At 34.7% G+C, this 17,502-nt stretch overlaps 1 protein-coding gene across 1 annotated transcript in view; it reads right to left on the bottom strand.

Annotated features, from left to right (window-relative positions):
* LOC126964632 (uncharacterized) overlaps positions 1–17,502 on the bottom strand; it is a 90,044-nt gene that overhangs the window by 59,073 nt on the left and 13,469 nt on the right. The window contains exons 2-4 of the mRNA XM_050807854.1: positions 2,714–5,076; positions 2,552–2,616; positions 1,670–1,854 (exon numbers count right to left, since the gene is read on the bottom strand). Of these exons, the coding sequence (XP_050663811.1) occupies positions 1,670–1,854; positions 2,552–2,616; positions 2,714–5,069 (2,606 nt within the window). The 5' untranslated portion in view covers positions 5,070–5,076. The remainder of the gene's footprint in view (positions 1–1,669; positions 1,855–2,551; positions 2,617–2,713; positions 5,077–17,502) is intronic.

Here is a 17,502-nt window from a genome sequence, read left to right as displayed (position 1 = left end):
AAGGGCGCCTTCGATGAAGGCTGAAAGGGCACTTGCCAAAAGCTAACCTCAGGTGGTATTATTTGGTGGTAGGCAGTAGGCACTTAGGTTTTTGCGAGAGTCAAACATAACCAACATAGACATAGGCTGCGTTGATGTGCATGAGTATTCACCACCTCCGTCCCGTCGTTATCCCGGAGCCCTTTCCCTTTGTCTGGGCGCAAGAAACAGTAATTTCGTTAAATCTATCCCTAAGGACAAATTGTGTAATCTGACCTTCTCAGCGATATGGGCTTTTTTTATTCAAATTAAATTTGTAACCATAATTTAATTTATATAATTCATCCCAGAAGAGAGGGATATCATTTAAGAAAATAACAAATTGTTTGGGCTTGTTAACGGTGGCTCGTTGCCACTGGGTTTCTTAATAACAAGACTAATAATACAAAGCATAATATTTTCGAATAGCACAACATACCCAGATGTAGAAAAAAAATCCAAAGTCTGCAGTGACAGTTAAACTGGCAACCCATATCATGGGGCCACAATGCTAAAAGTGAAAGACAATACCATAGAGATTGAATGAGGTTCGGGTCGACCCCGACTGAAAATAAGTATTTAATTCCCTTAGATCATTTATACTTATAGATAGACTGTGACAGATGTGAAAACATCAAAAAAATTGAGGTTGAGGTGACATACAAATCCCGAGTATAAGTTTGTCACGCACACTAAAGTGACAAACCTGGCGTGTTTTCATCGGTTGTCTAGCAGCAAGTGACGTATTAATTCATCTAAGTTTAGTTTTTGTTTAGCTGGGCTGATTACACACTTAGCCTCTTGAATGTGTCATTGTGCGATTTTTAAAAATGTCCTTTTACTCCAACCAGCCCAGATCATTCCAGAAGTCTAGCAGTCTTTTTAAGTTTCTGCAGGCATCCGGAAGCGATGCTGGTGATTGGAGTATTTGTGCCCGTTGTTCGGCCACACTACTGCACTCCAATTCATCTAAGTTAATACCATATCGGTAGTTAGTACGAGATAGTGGAGAAGGTATCTCCTTAATATTATGTCCTGTCATACCGACGCTAAAATAAGGCCAAAGGAATGTCGTTTTAGAATAAAGTTGTGCGAGGAAGAAAGTTTGTTGGGAACCGTACTGTGGATAAATTCCACACATCAATCATGCTTTGATTAAAGGAAACTTAAAACTCATCAACGTCATGATACCAAAAATTGCATTATAGGCCACTACTCGTTTACAATACCGGATTCTTTTAAAGGCCTGTAATCGTTAGGTGTAAGTGATTCTTATGAAACTCATTCAAAGATTTCAGTAATTCTAATAAAAGCCAGCTTATGTTTGTATTCATTTTAATCAAAGCCTATGTTGTAATTCTAAGCCAATCAATGTTTGCAGTAGTTCTAATAAAACCCATCCATGTTTGATGTATATCTTATAAAAGCCAATCAATTTTTGTTGTACTTCTTATAAAAGCTAATCTATGTTTGTTGTAATTATAGTAAAAGCCCACAATGTCTGCAGTGGTTCTAATAAAAATAACATTCGCAGAAATTCTAATAATAATTCAATTCTAAACAATTTTTTGCAGTAATTCTAATCCATTTTTCGGAGATCTAATAAAAGCCTATTTATAATTAAAATATGTTATTTTGTTGCAGTACTCACCGATACTTTTTATCTCGATGCCACACAGATATGTGTAGAGTCTGATTGTCATAAATGATTGCAGGTCTTGGAAGTGTGAGGTGCCTCTGGAACTCTGGCTCCCTCTTGCCGTAGAGGACTGAGGTTCGCTGGAATATTGAGCGTTGAGATGGCAATTGCTGTTCCGTCATTCCACCAATGACAACCTAGAAGTTGGTAAACATATTATGGAATGGTTGTCGATAAATATTGGAATGCCAGATTAAAAACTATTTATATCAGATAAAATTTTATAGCGAGCGATGCATCCAAATTATTTTAACTTTGCGCTTTCCTTTACACACAAATTGAAGCTGTAAGTTTAGGATCACACTTCACAGTCTTTTATGGTTTGTTAGTTCAATACTCCGTTGTAGTGCTTACAATTTTTTACAATCTGGCACAAAATTGAATACCTTTATTTCTTTAAGATAATACCATTCAAAACAATATTAATTTTGAAGTGATAGCTCAGACGATGTGGAATTCGAATTTACACCTCAAGAGATAATGTCCCTGGAGCTCCATTCACTTAAGCAAAAAACTGCCATGGACTAGGGCCTCCCCCAAAAATCTCCATGAGGTGATCCTCATGGTAGCGGGACGGAACACCAGTTCCGTGCCGCTCCCAACTTCTATCCCACTCGCTTCTACCATAATATTTGGCACTAATTAAAATTTTATATCCCATACATATATATTACGTACTTAATTCATTATATGGTCAATACTTTTTAGCACGAAATCGTATATTGCGAGTACAAGTAGTTACAAATAATATAATATCATGAATCTCTTCTAAAAATTTTAAGAAAACTTATTTCTTGAGTCAAATAAAATACTTATAAAATACGAAGCACTTACCTTTGCATACGCGTTGATATCATCTACCTTTCCCGAAGGTCTTTGTAAATCCCGACATCGAATAACTGAAACATAACATATAAAAAATTAAAAAAGTGTCCTTGAAATTTAATAAATAATATAAATGATTAATAAGAAGAGTCTGCGATAGTCACCACTCACCGTGGACGTCAATAACGTCATTCCTGGTAAATATTTCTAGATCGATCGTTCCTTTCATCGCTAAAAACCTATCTGCACTTCGCTCTAATCTATTACTCGCAACACTTCCTCGTTTCTCTTCACTACTATTTATGCTTTCTTCTGGCGAGTATGTTAGACAACGCCTAGAAGATCTATGCTCAATGACGGGGGTAACCACATCATTTGGCATCATTTCTTCATAAAGTTTACTTGTTTTATGTGCTCTCTCTTCGCTTAGTACATTACTTGCTCGTTTTAAGTTTGGTAGAGGGGTGATAGGACTAGGTATTCCGTTTTCCAGAGTAAGGCCGAATAATTCTCTGGAGCGTTTATTGTGTGATGAAAATACATCAAAAGGTTTTAGACTGCTGTGGGATACATTAGATATAATAGAAGTGTTTTTTGATTCAGTTGCATTAATTTCGTAAAGTGGTGAAGATTTTTGTTCAGCTAATGAAAGTTTTTCTATTGCAGTTGCTGGACTTGGAAATGCTTCTTCGTAAGCTGTACTCAGAGAATTTGTCTCTGGTTTTTGCTTCCAGAGGCTCTCATTACTAACGGTGGACTTTTTTCTACGAATACATTTTTGTCTTTTTAATCTGTTATTTCTAATTTCGTGTAATGCTGCATATATGTTTGGAGTAGATTTTGATGATGTTTCGTCAAGATTTTTAGTTTCTGAACGAGAGATCATAGAAGAAGATCTTGATAAGTTACTTGGTATATCAATGTGGTTTGTTTTAGATTGGTCTGATTTCGATATGTAATTTTCCGGTGTTTTAACTTCTCTTTCGTTATAACCGTCTCCATCGTCTAAAATGAAACCCCCAATCGGGACATTCTTTAAAAGCTTGTCGCTAATTTTGTGCTTAGGGATCATCTTTTTGGTTGGCGTTGTTTTTGGAGAAAGTGAGTTTTCCCTAGAAATACTGATGCATTTGGCCTCCTTTATTAAATTAGTTTTTGTTTGTGGTTTAACAAAAAGGTCTTTTACCAACTCAATGGTTGGAACTGCATCTTCACCTATATTATTATGTGATGAATTTCGCAAAATTCTTCTTTTGGATTTTACTATTTTCGTGCTTTTAATTATATCTTCAATCATTCTTTCAAGAGTGATATCACCCATCTGAGTTGTAGAAACTGTTGACTCAGAGACACTATTTAATGAATCTTTTCCTAATATAAATTTAGTTTCCATTTCAGCTGAACTCTCTTCATCTTTCAATGAAATTGAAAAAGGTTCCACTTTTGGGAAGTATTCAATATCTTCTGAATCCGGGAGAACTTCTGTCTTCCTTATGTTTCTGCGAGGAGTCATGGTACTGAATCGCAGTGCAGCTAATTTTATAGATAATGGTGTTACCGACACTGGAGAGCACCCATCTCTCACTAGTGTATGAATATCTTTCTTATCTATTGATGGAGATTTGAAAGAACTCTCAAAGTCATTAGACTTTTTCCGTGTTCTTTTTAAGGATCTAATATTGCGAATTTCATTTTCACTTTTATTGAAGTATAAAGGGCAGTCTGTAAATATTCGATGCCCAAAGATGGGCAAAGTAGATTTTTCCAATCTATTTTTCTCATCTAAGGGTTTTTCTATACAATTTATGACTAAATTTTCATCATATTCTATTTCGACTAATCCTTCACTGACAACTTTTGTAGTAGATATAGTTCTCTTGTTGTTGATTTGTTTGGTTATTGAAAGTGAGCTATTATTACTGCCAGCAGCAGAACTTAATCTATCTGTTAGGTCATTAAGAGACGGCTCAGATGTACTGTGACTTTTAGAATGAGTAAGACTGTGATCAAAATTTTTTATTCTTCTTTCCGATTTATATGCAATACTATTTCTTGTGAATACTTCAGCATTTGAAAGTGTCATTTCCAATTTACGTTTTTTGGCTTCCCGAACTCTTCTGCTGTACGTTGGAGGTGTCGGTGGTAAGTCTGGAGGTATGTCTTCGTTCTCTTCAGCATAAAACTTCTTCCTTTCAAACTTTGGTGTTATAGACGTAGGTGTCATATTACTAACGTCTTTCAATATATTGCTTTCTGGTTTCTTAAAACCTTCCCTAAAGTAATTGGGCGTATTACCTATGTAGTTAATATTTTCCTTATCTACTTTGTTAATGTTATTTTTTCTAGTAGCAGCTCCTAAAGACCTTCTCTGGTATCGGCTTGGTTTTTTACTTTTTTTGACTGTTTGGGCATCTAAGGATCGTCGGATTGGGTCATCATAAGGTTTGTTTGACCTAACGTTCGATTCTTCCTGTTCATTTTCGGATGTATCTTGAGTTTTCTTACCATAAACTGCCCACTTCAACATTTTATATCTGTAACAATTGAATAAAGTATTATTTACATTTGACTTAAGCTTTAACCTTTAGTAGTGGACTGAAGCTAGTTTTTCAAGCAGCCAAGTATCCGTCGTAATAATTTAAACAATATGGGGCTAGTGTAATTATGTCGTGAACAGGTCTTCGTGCCCATCAGATGCACATATTTTCAATAAATGGCTGACTTAAAAAATTGACTCTTTGTTTTTAATTCTTTAATAAAGTTGATCAGCAGCTAGTCATACAACCTGCATCTAAGAAGCTCCAGGTGCTTCTGTCATGAATGAAATAGGAAAGGCTCACACGAGCAAAAATACAAAACAGCAATTGCGCCAATGATTATTCAAAACTCCTAAACAGTCTACCCAAATATAGAAATTCAATATAAGCTTGCAGTATCATGAATTCACTCACAGAATTTGTACTATAATAATAATAAATTTGTTAATAAAGTATCTTGTAGTAATAATAATAAATTTGTGCAAGTATAGGCAACAACAATTGCTAGTTGCAGCAACAAAGAGATCCATATTCGAGAAGGTACTATCAATGCGTAATCTATGATCAAGAACATTGCAATATCTGTATTTTTGTCCGTGGCCGAGTCATGCATCTAAAGATTAATCTGTTGTCGGTTATTTGAAAATCGACGCTTACATTTGTGTGAGTTGACCTATTACTTTAAGTACTTATTTAAAGTCAACATAAACGTAAAAATAAAATAATACAATTTGTTGCACTGTGAGTTTGTTGACACCATGACTGTGACATTGTCGTGACCAACATAGGAGCTCTAACTCCAATACTAAGCGCATAAAAAGAAAGAATGTAGATCAAAGGTTTGCTTTTAATAGTCTTTCAGGTTACAATAATAAAATCACAATCGCTATTAAACCGAACATGGAAATTGTAATAGCACCGAATTAACGGGAGCTCATAACCTACTTTATGAAATGCTATCCCATTAGTAACTTTTACGATAATAATGGTGAAAGCATTAAGTTTATATAGTAAGTTGCTAGTTTCAATAATTCGAATATCAAGATTCAGTGCTTAAATTTTTTCGTTGGAATGCTATTTTTTTATGACAGTAAGGGACGAGACTAGTAGGACGTTCAGCTGATGGTAATACGCCCTGCCAAAAATCCATACGCTATGCAAAAATTCTGAGCGGCACTACAATTGCACTGGTCACCTTGAGACATAAGATGTTAAGTCGTATTTCCCCAGTAATTTCACTAGCAACGGCGCCCTTCAGACCGAAACACACTAACACAGCTTACACACTACTAGAAATAGGCTCCATTATGGTACCCATAATGCCTCCAACTCGTAAATTCGAGTAAACGCACGAAGCAATTGGAAATATAAAATTCATTAACTTTGTTTTTTACAATGTGCATGAAACTGATGACTTGTCAGAATGTCTGAAGTAAGGCCTCATAATGTCACGAAGACAAAACCGTTATTGGTCTGGAATGATAATGGAAATAATTTCATGGTCTTCAAGATAATGATCGAAACAAATTCTCAATCATGGAACACTTGTAATTGTCCATCTACCATTATCTGCGCTGAATTCTATATCGGTTTTGTAAGATTCATTTCTCAATAATAATTGGGATAAATGATTTTATTTTTCTGTTGAATGTTTGAATGTAATGGACAAACGGTCATCGACAACAGGCCCTTTTAGTGTAGAGTGAAATGCACCTTTAAAAATATTCAAAAACTATTGAACTATATCACAAATATAATTTTTGTTAATAATATCATAGATAATAATAATAAATATCAGTTGGAGGTACAAAGCACAGGTTGCCGGCTATTTCTGCCGTGAAGCAGTAATGTGTAAGCATTACTGTGTTTCGGTCTGAAGGGCGCCGTAGCTATTGAAATTACTGGGCAAGTGAGACTTAACATCTTACGTCTCAAGGTGACGAGCGCAATAATAGTGCCGCTCAGAATTTTATGGCTTTTCAAGAATCCTGATCGGCACTGCATTGTAAAGGGCAGGGCGTATCGATTACCATCAGCTTAAGCTGGACGATTATGTCCTGGTGGTATCGTCCCGTATTTTCATAAAAAAAAGATATAATACAGGTGAGCATCTAATTTCTCGGGTGAAATCTAAATAAGGTTCAGGTAAATATAACTCGTATAATTACAGAAATACTAAAATGGAGTATGTAGTTGAGCAATGGAGTCAGAGCAGAAGGAACTTTATAAAATGTCATGAATTTTAATATATAACAATTGAAAATGAAAATAAAAATGAAAGAATGAATAGAACTATTTTAACTTAAAGCCTGCAAAAAGTTTCAAAACTCCTAATTAACCTTATAAAAGCTGGGCTCAAATTATTTGAATTTAAATTTGGAAACAGAACGACGAGTTCAATCTTATTCCGTCCCATAATTGCAAACTCTCCATTAGAAATTATACAGTCGATTATACTCTAATAAGAATACTAATCACATATTAATATCACTATAAAGACGTATTCAAAATTCCGTATAATATGCCTTTGTTGAAATTTTAAAACGGCTGATTTCATCTTGGTTACGGCGAGGCAATAATTCATACGTCCCGCTGTACCAAATTGACTGTGTAATTAGAAACTTGGCGCGCTTTGTAGCTGGCATAGTCTGGGAGACACATGCTGAGAACAGAAACCAGTGTGTACACAAAACGACCCTGAAGAATTCGCGAGCTAAATACAACACCGCAAAAACAGGGCGTACGACTTATTATCCTTCGCCTTACTATTGAATTTAAGATTTCTACCGAGCATTTCTTAATATCAAATTCACGTTTCAACTCCCAAATGTTGGGGTCCCGAAACAATACGACTTTGAGCATAGGTTTCAACTTAGTGTAACGAAATAAGGTCTAGATTGTGGAAATTCGGAAAGCTTTGTCAACGGCGTTTCTTTGAATTGGAACACGTTTGGATTCAAGCAACCGAATGACAATTTAAGATGTTTTAGGACAATGCGAATTTGATCTTAATAGCATTCGTGATAAGATTGATGCAAACAACAAGAGAGGAGTGATAGAATCAAAAGGCAAACCGGTGGCGGAACGGATATTTTATATAGAATGTCCATTAATGAATGTCATGTTTGCTGATATTTATCTCTGATTGAAGAACTTCTCAATTCAAGCTGTGATAAATAAATTCAATAGAATAAGTTTGCAATTTGCAGTAGCAGATGAGTTTGGGAAAGATATTCAAGAGAAATGTTTAATTGTTACAAGAGAAGTGGATATAATCAGATTGAATCCAAACCTAGTAACCGAGAAAGTTTAATTTCTAAGGAGATTTATTTTGTTAGCACCAAGCCTATTGGTTAGCCCTACTAATATTATAAATGTGAATGTTAGTTTGAAGTTTGGATAAAATTACAGCAATAGACTAGAGCTTGGAAAAGGATATAGGCTACATTTTATCCCGGAAAAATCCATGATTCCCGCGGGATTCTGAAAATCTGAAATTTACGTCGATGAGCTATAACTCTACCAATACCAGGTTTAGTTTGCCATAGCAATCTTCCTCGAAATAAGATTCATTTAATATGCTGGGAATTCCCATTCGAAAATGCGAACCTGGATATAAGAAATAAGGACATGAGATAATCTGTAATTCCAAACTTACTTTTAATTTTTATATCTATATCTACGCAAATGACATCGCGGGCTTCAGCTAGTTATAATCTATTGATGAGGCCTTTTCATCTGAATTAATCTTGATTATTGATAACAAGACTTACCCCATGGTTATAAACGCAGATTAGCAAATTAGATAATCATATTTTAAATTTGCTAGAATTTCAAGAAACAGCAGTCTTTGCTGTATCTAGAAATTCAACTCTCAAATTCAAATTTTTTATTTCTATTTACATGTCACCGGGCTACTTATTTCCAGGCAAGCCAACAAGAAAATACATGCACATTACGAAGGAGAATTAGCAGAATAATACTCAAGACAGAAATTTTATTCTAATTGTTTGAACCGACCCTTTATAAAAAAAAAACTGCTATTCAAAAACTAATTCAATCTATACTTGATGGCTTCGACGTTATTTAGCCCCAATAGAATCAACTCAAATTTTAAATACGAAACACTTTTCAAATACAATTTCAGTCGCGGACATATGCGAAGTTAAAATAAGTTCAGATAAAACAGTTAATTATGAAACATCCTTATTAAGTTTCGGGATGACAGACACAGAGTCATGGAATCAGTATCGCATTGTACTTTATCATAATTATAGTTATTACGAATATATATATATTTGTGCTATTTATCACAAAGGTCCTAAAGAATCATTAAGAGAAAAATTTAAAGAAATCAACATTTTGACTGTTGCATATCAATATATTCACTGACATAGATACGGCGCGACTAGTATACTATAGTTACTTCCATAGTATTATGTCCTATGGTATATTGCTGTGGGGCAGCGCTACCGATATTAATACAATATTTGTGCTGCAGAAAAGGGCTACTCGCGATATTTATAACAAAGTTCCTAAAGAAACATTAAGAGAAAAATTTAAAGAAATCAACATTTTGACTGTTGCATCTCAATATATTCACTGACATAGATACGGCGCGACTAGTATACTTAAGTTACTTCCATAGTATTATGTCCTATGGTATATTGCTGTGGGGCAGCGCAACCGATATTAATACAATATTTGTGCTGCAGAAGAGGGCTTCGCGATATTTATAACATTAAGAGAAAAATTTAAAGAAATCAACATTTTGACTGTTGCATCTCAATATATTCACTGACATAGATACGGCGCGACTAGTATACTTAAGTTACTTCCATAGTATTATGTCCTATGGTATATTGCTGTGGGGCAGCGCTACCGATATTAATACAATATTTGTGCTGCAGAAGAGGGCTACTCGCGATATTTATAACATTAAGAGAAAAATTTAAAGAAATCAACATTTTGACTGTTGCATCTCAATATGTTCTTAATAATGTTTTGTATGTTTTTTGGCACATTATGGTATTTTCTAGAATCTGCGACAATTATAATGTTAAAACGAGGAACAAATATAAACTTGTTATGCCTACTACTCGGTTAAGCCGAGTTAGTAATTCTTTTATTGAGCTCTTTTACAACATGATCCCAGTAAATGTACAAAACAAAATGTGTTACGAAATTTAAAATAATTATTGTTAAAAAACTTTTGTGTGGTAAAGGTTATTATAACATCAATTATGTTCTTATTGGTACCACAGACTGGAAATGAAACGCACACCCTCAGGCTCTTTAATCATAAATGTTTAATATGCAATATAACAGTGTTATCCATATTTTTATTTAAAAAAAATGCTTGCTGCGTTTCTTGCGCCCGTTCTTCTCGGATCTGAGGCTATTTGGAATGGGCGGTGGTTTTAGAAATTCAATAAGTGATTTTAAATCCTATTTTGAATAAAATATTTGAATTTCAATATGGTTCAGCTTAACATCAACAGGCCTTTATCACCATTACCACCACCATCCATTATTTGTAACAAAAAAAAAACAATCGACAAATGGGCTCGTCAGTATGTACGCCTAACCCTTCATGACTAGAAATTAGTGCAGGAAACAAATGTTTAGCGACAGTTACCGGCAGATGGCGCTGACAGTGCACGTCATGAATAATTCACATCTACACCCTCGACTATGGTGTTTGGGGACAGATATATTAACAAGATGTTTAGTGCAGGCTTGAATGATTCTGGTAATGGAGCGAGACATTGTTGATGTCCTGTGGCGAGAAGTGTGGTAATGGCTGCCATTATAGTTCGAATTTTGTCGTATTATTCAAATTAGCCTAATAAATGATTCACAGGAGCATTAACTATAATATTTGTCAGTGATATTTCCGATTGAAAAGCTTTGGCTATGTTTGTTCCATCCGATCATGTCCATTTAATATGCTTCACTTTAGATGATTTAAATCACAAATCAAATCAAAATCACTTTATTAATGTACCTAGGTCAAGGAAGTGACTTTTTACATCTATAACCACTTCGAATATGGTTGAGTTTCAATGAGAAGAAGTGGCAAGAAACTCATTTGCAGTCTTTGGAAGCAACATTTACAGCTTTATCGTTTTAAAAATTATTTTATTTACAATATATGAATCATAATGAGACTTTTAATAATAATAATAAAAAAAACATAACATAAGTATTATTAAAACTTTATTATTTTATTATGGATTGTAACCATTTATTATTTAGAAGAAAAATGTAGTTTCAGTAAATATCAAATTTTTCATTGTATTAAACACATATATTTTTTTATAATTATGTAATGTTTTTAATATAAAGTGAGTAAGTATAAGTCCGTAAAATCCTCTTTGCAAATCAAGTGATAAGATTTTTTTTATTATTATTTATTCACAATATTCAACGAAATAATTTGCTTTGTTTGTTTGTAAAAACACATAATATATTCACACATAAATTCACGTGACAAATTTTTCAGTATTCAATTTGCGCACCATACCATATAATATACGTGCGTTGACATTACGACACGCCGCCATGTTAGTGACGTCAGTGCCAAACATGTACACGTCAAATGTCATCAATCAAAGCTACCGCTTGCGTACCGATAACTGTCCGCTAACGTCACTTAAACTTTATAATAAAAAAAATAAGGTTAAAACTACAAACAGAATTATACAATATTATAAGGTCACCAACCCCAGTTTCGGCCAACGTACTAGCAATATGGTACAAGGTTATCTTGAATCTATAATCTATGATATGGGTTGCCATATGGTGAACATAATATCATAGACAATTTGGTTATGAATTTTAATTTCGTTAATTTTTCGCCGCTTGTGAATATTATACTAATTTATAATGAAGGATACATTACTGTTTTTAAATTCTTTAAGTTTTAGGTTATATTTATAGGTTTATAATATTATTTTGCTGCTTATTTTATGGCGATGTTTTTATATAAGAGATTAACTAATTACCTTAGATAATTTATACGTCTAGATAGCGTTTCTTGCTGTTGGACAACCGATAAAACAGGCCAGGAGTATTAGTTTAGTGTGCGTGACAAGCTACGTCTTACACTCGCTATTTGTATGACACTTTGTGTTGGTGCGCATCCATTGCTCAAAATAGAGGTTGGTTCTAAAGTAATTTTTTTTCGATGTGTTCACAGCTGTCATAGTCTATCTAGACGTATAAATGATCTGAGCTAATAACATTAATAAGTGGATTCGAAATCCAATTTGGAATAAAATTATTTAAATTTTTATATACTGCCAACAGTATAGCGTAGCCCCAAGGCTAAGCTGTGTATTTTGCATCTTACGCCGTCATCAAGGTTTTTTTATGGAATAGGAGAACGGGGCGAACCTACGGTTAACCTCACGTAAAGTGATCACCGCCGCCCACCTTCCCCTGACACACCAGAGAAACGACAGGAGCGCTGCCGACTCTTAAGAAAGGTGTACGCGTTTATTTTGAAGGTATCCATGTCTCCCCCTATGTTGCATCGTCCTCAAAACACCACTCATTCCATAGTTTAGTTGAACGTAGAATAAACCGCACTATAGAAGGGTTCATTGGCCGTTAGAATTTATCAAATATAAATTTTTTCTACCTGGAAAATACTCGAATAACTTTACAAGACTCAGGCTTGGGACCAAAGTTGAAAAATCTATATATCAGAACGGTCCGGAATGTGACATACCACCCGATATAGACCACTACCAGACCGCGTACGATGGTTCGCCCGTACGAAATCCGATCATGTGTTTCGGCTATATTGCCTAACAATGCAGAATGCGAAAAGACAATGATCCGTTGGAGATTTTTTGGAGAGGAGGAAAATACATTTACGTATTGAAGTCCCCGAAATGGGGCCCATATGTCGGACCCTCTTTTACAGCGATATAGTACGTGGGCCGTGGAGGATGCAAAGACTACGCAACAACAGTTGCTGTGCGTCTCCAAAGGAGACTCGAACCTCGTACCGGCTGTGTGCTTATGGGAAGGAGAATGATCTTTTGGGCACAGCGCATATATATGTAGCGAGGTAGCCGAACTTAGATTTACTGCTTTTAGGGTGAGGCACTGCGTGTTTTATACGTTTCATGTGACGTTCATGTTTTAAGACTTATGTTTTGATGTTTTTTTTTTTATTTATTTTGACTCAAGGCCGTCTCAAAATAATGAAAAATACTTAGATAATTTATACGTCTAGATAGAGCTAGAACCGATGAAAACTTATTACTTTAGTGTGCGAGACAAGCTACGTCTTACATTCGTGATTTGTGTGTCACTTTTTGTTTTGTGAGTGTGAGTGCTTTGCTCAAAATACAGGTTAGCGGTCAACCTCATTTTTTCCGACATTTTCACAGGTGTCACAGTCTATCTAAAAGTATAAATAATCTAAGGAAATATATTACTGATTTATTTGGATAACATCTACATCAAAGTATGTTTGTCTGACTGGCCGGTAATGTCATATAACAGTCTGGTATGTTTAGAGATTTTTACTCTACGTTTTGGTGATATGTAATCCACTACTCTCAGTTGTTATAAGCCCTTTGTGGCACCAAATTCAACCTCTCAGTCGATGATACTTGATCTCTGGCGTAAAAAAAACATGTTTTTTAATGAAAATAAGGGACATTTGATATTTGCTTGGCGTATGCCAAGCCCAGTACAATGCAGCGGCACTACAATTGCGCTCGTCACCTTGACATTTTCACAGTTGTCACAGTCTATCTAGAAGTATAAATAATTTAAGGAAATATATTAACATCTACGACCAAGTACATTTGTCTGACTGACGTGGCCAGTAATGTCAGATAACAGCCAGACTGTTATGGTTAGAGATTTTTACTTGACGTTTTGGTGTTATGTAATCCACTACTTTCAGCTGTTATAAGCCCTTTGTGGCACCAAATTCAACCTCTCAGTCGATGATACTTGATCTCTGGATTAAAAAAAACATGTTTTTTTAATGAAAATAAGGGACATTTGATACGCCAAGCCCAGTACAATGCAGCGGCATTACAGTTGCGCTCGTCACCTTGAGACATAAGATGTTTAGTCTCATTGGCCCAGTAATTTCATTAGCTACGACACCCTTCAGACCGAATCACAGTAATGTTTACACATTACTGCTTCACGGCAGAAATAGGCGCCGTTGTGGTACCCATAATCTAGCCGGAATCCTGTGCAAAGGAGCCTTCCACTGGTATATGTAGTGATGGTATATTACATAAACTAACAATATACTAGCGTACCTATAGACAATCCATTATTACTATAACCGATTTTGTTTGATAAGTCGTAAACAGTAACCCATATTGGAAATAAGCTCTTCAGTATATTTAAAATTAAATTAGCTAACCACTAGTTAACGCACGCGTAGATAAATCAAATTTGGTAATTCGTCATCGGGCTGTCAGGCTGTCGTGTAAATCCTAAGCCTTATTATCAATGGTTGCTAGTACTCAATAACTCGACGACTCAAGAAAATAAACGGTAAGTATCTACAAAAGTCTTCATTGGTAAAAAAATGTTTTAACTATACCCCAAGGTGCAAGGGTTCGTCTTAAATTAAATCTATTGTGTTCGAACAATTGTGTAACTATAGAAAATTCGAGCATATATCCAATTGTATCTAGAGCAGATTCCGCATCTTCCCAACCTATTGTTAACCTCCTTTCAATAAATACAATTGTTTATCTGTGCAAAAATGAAGTTCGAAGTTCAACACTGACAGGGGTTTATTTTTTACAACAGGCCAAAGTCGATGCATAATGCCAGTTTGTCTAAGGAGTTCCGATCTACTTTTTCTTTTCACTAACGAAATGATTTATTCGTGACAACAATCGCTTTGGCCTGCTATGGGAAATTTACGAGGCGATATTGAGGGGCGGGAATTATATTAGATTCCACGACCGTTGTTGTACGTCTTATTATTAATAGCTATGACTTATTGCTTTATTAATATTATATCTTGTTATGTACAAATAGAATCGTTACTCTTAAATTTTCTTTAAAAAAAAGAGAATACAATTTACATCATAATTTATAGATCAAAGTATTAGACTAAAAGTTAAGTCTGGTGATTGCAACTGGCAGTTCAATTCGTCCGAAGCCTGTGCTACGGCTGTCCAAATATCATCGGCCAAATTATAAAAAAAATACTAATGTTTTGATCAAAAATTTTAATTTTATAAATTCTTTCATAGAAAATATGTCCATACAAAACAAATATTGGAAATAAAAATAATTATGTGTCCCAATTAGAAATAAAAGTATGCCCTATCTCTCAAGTTGGACTAAACTGCACTCCATGAAGTAATCCCCATTAAAAACCCTTTATTATTTTAGGAGTTCACTGGAAACAAACATTAGGACACTAGATTTATATATATTAAGATTTAATTATAATGAAAACCATTGCTAAGAGATAACTGTACCAACACAATGGAACATAAAGTCTTTGCCAGAGCACGATCAAGACAAGCATAACAATTTTTAATGTTTTCTCATTTAATTTATATAAATGAAAATCAAGAATTACTAAACACAAATTAATTGCAGTCGTATTAAAATAAAACAAATTATTTATTCTGGCAACACTCGGGTATTAATAAAAAGCTCGCAACAAAAACCTTTTTTTATTTACGGTGTGTGTGGCATTGATGCATCTACTGTACTCCAATAACTCTTGTTTTTACATATTAATTTACATAATTTTACTTCTTTTTGACTTTCCCGTGTAATGCGTTGAGTATTTGACGTTTGTGTATTTTTGTTGCGTCACTTTACGTAAGATTGTAACTTAAATGATTTGTAATAAGATGAAGCTGTAAATGTTATTTTAAAAGAGTGGCAATTATTTTCTTGCCACTTCTTCACAAAGCTCAACCCTTTCCGAAACGGCGGTAAATATAAAGAGAAAAGAAAACTTTTGACATTCATAAGTGTCATTTCCTTGAACTACATGAATAATGTGATTTTGATTTTACGATTGTTCTAGAATTCAAATTTCGAATTCATTAGCCGTTGCGGATTGTTGTCGAGAGATCTGACTACATAACCTTACACTTAATAGATAAGCCGTTAAATTTTATTGCAACAATTTACGATTACTAGATCGACTCAACATATCGGGGGTTCCTTCGCGCCTTTGTTGAGTTTTTTTTAATGAAACTATTGTGATATTTTAACTGTATAAGAATTAGAACTTGCTCGGAATGACCGTAACAGCTGACTTACGTGTAACGGATCTGCTAGGCTTGCGTTATGAATGTGATCACAAATTCGATTGCTGGGGCTCTTGCTAATCTGCAAGTGGATAAAATTGATGCTCGAAAAAAATTTGAGTTTTTATTTGAGGCAGTATCTTCTTTTATCTTTTCTCATGATATAATATGCTTCTTAAGTCACGCCCGTGCAGATATTCAGCCAAAATTAAGTGACCTACGTGAGGAAGCAACGAGGGCGGGACAATTTTAAAACGTGGGAGGCTCCCTTGCACAGGATGCCGGCTAAATTATGGGTACCACAACGGCGCCTATTTCTGTCATGAAGCAATAATGTGTCAACAGTATTTTGTTTCAGTCTGAAGGGCGGCGTAGCTAGTGAAATTATTGGGCAAACGAGACTTAACATCTTATGTCTCAAGGTGACGATCGCAATTATAGTGCAGAATTTTTGGGTTTTGAGTGGCACTGCATTGCAATGCGTATCAATTACCATCAGCTGAACGTACTGCTCGTCTAGTAGTAACGTTAACTTACATTGTAATAAAATATACGATTCTTTACTCATATTCAAATATTTTTAATCAAAATAAGATTGAATGTCAAAATTATCACCCATTTGAAAATTTATGCCCTAGATTTGAGAAGGACGGGTGCAACAAAGTCGGCGAGCCTTTTCTTTTTATTAATCACATTTCTTTACAATATTTTTTTTAATTAAATAGCCTGAGGGGGTCGCTTCTGTCCCAATCAGTGGTATCACTAAGAAAGTCATTTATAGTAATGTCAATAGATCATATAAACGTCTAGATAGACTATAGCTGTTAAAACGTCGATAATAATTGTGTTTAGAACTAACCACTATTTTGAGCAACTCACGCAACTAACACAAAGCGTCATACAAATCGCGAGTGTAAGACGTAACTTGTAACGCACACTAAACTAATTTTCCTGGCCTGTTTTTATCGGTTGTCTAACAGAAAGATACTCTATCTAAATGTTTAAATTATTTAAGGAATTTTCTTTGATTACCGCGAGTTTTACACATTTATGTAATTGTAACTTTGTCTCCCTTGCTATATATTTAGGAAGTTATTATAAATAAAACCAATATACTAATACAAGTCAATTATTAACTGTAATCCCGATT

The sequence above is a fragment of the Leptidea sinapis genome, chromosome 5, assembly GCF_905404315.1.
Source record: "Leptidea sinapis chromosome 5, ilLepSina1.1, whole genome shotgun sequence".
Taxonomy (NCBI): domain Eukaryota; kingdom Metazoa; phylum Arthropoda; class Insecta; order Lepidoptera; family Pieridae; genus Leptidea; species Leptidea sinapis.
Note: the sequence above shows the minus strand (reverse complement) of the source record. Positions and strands in the feature narration are given on the sequence as shown.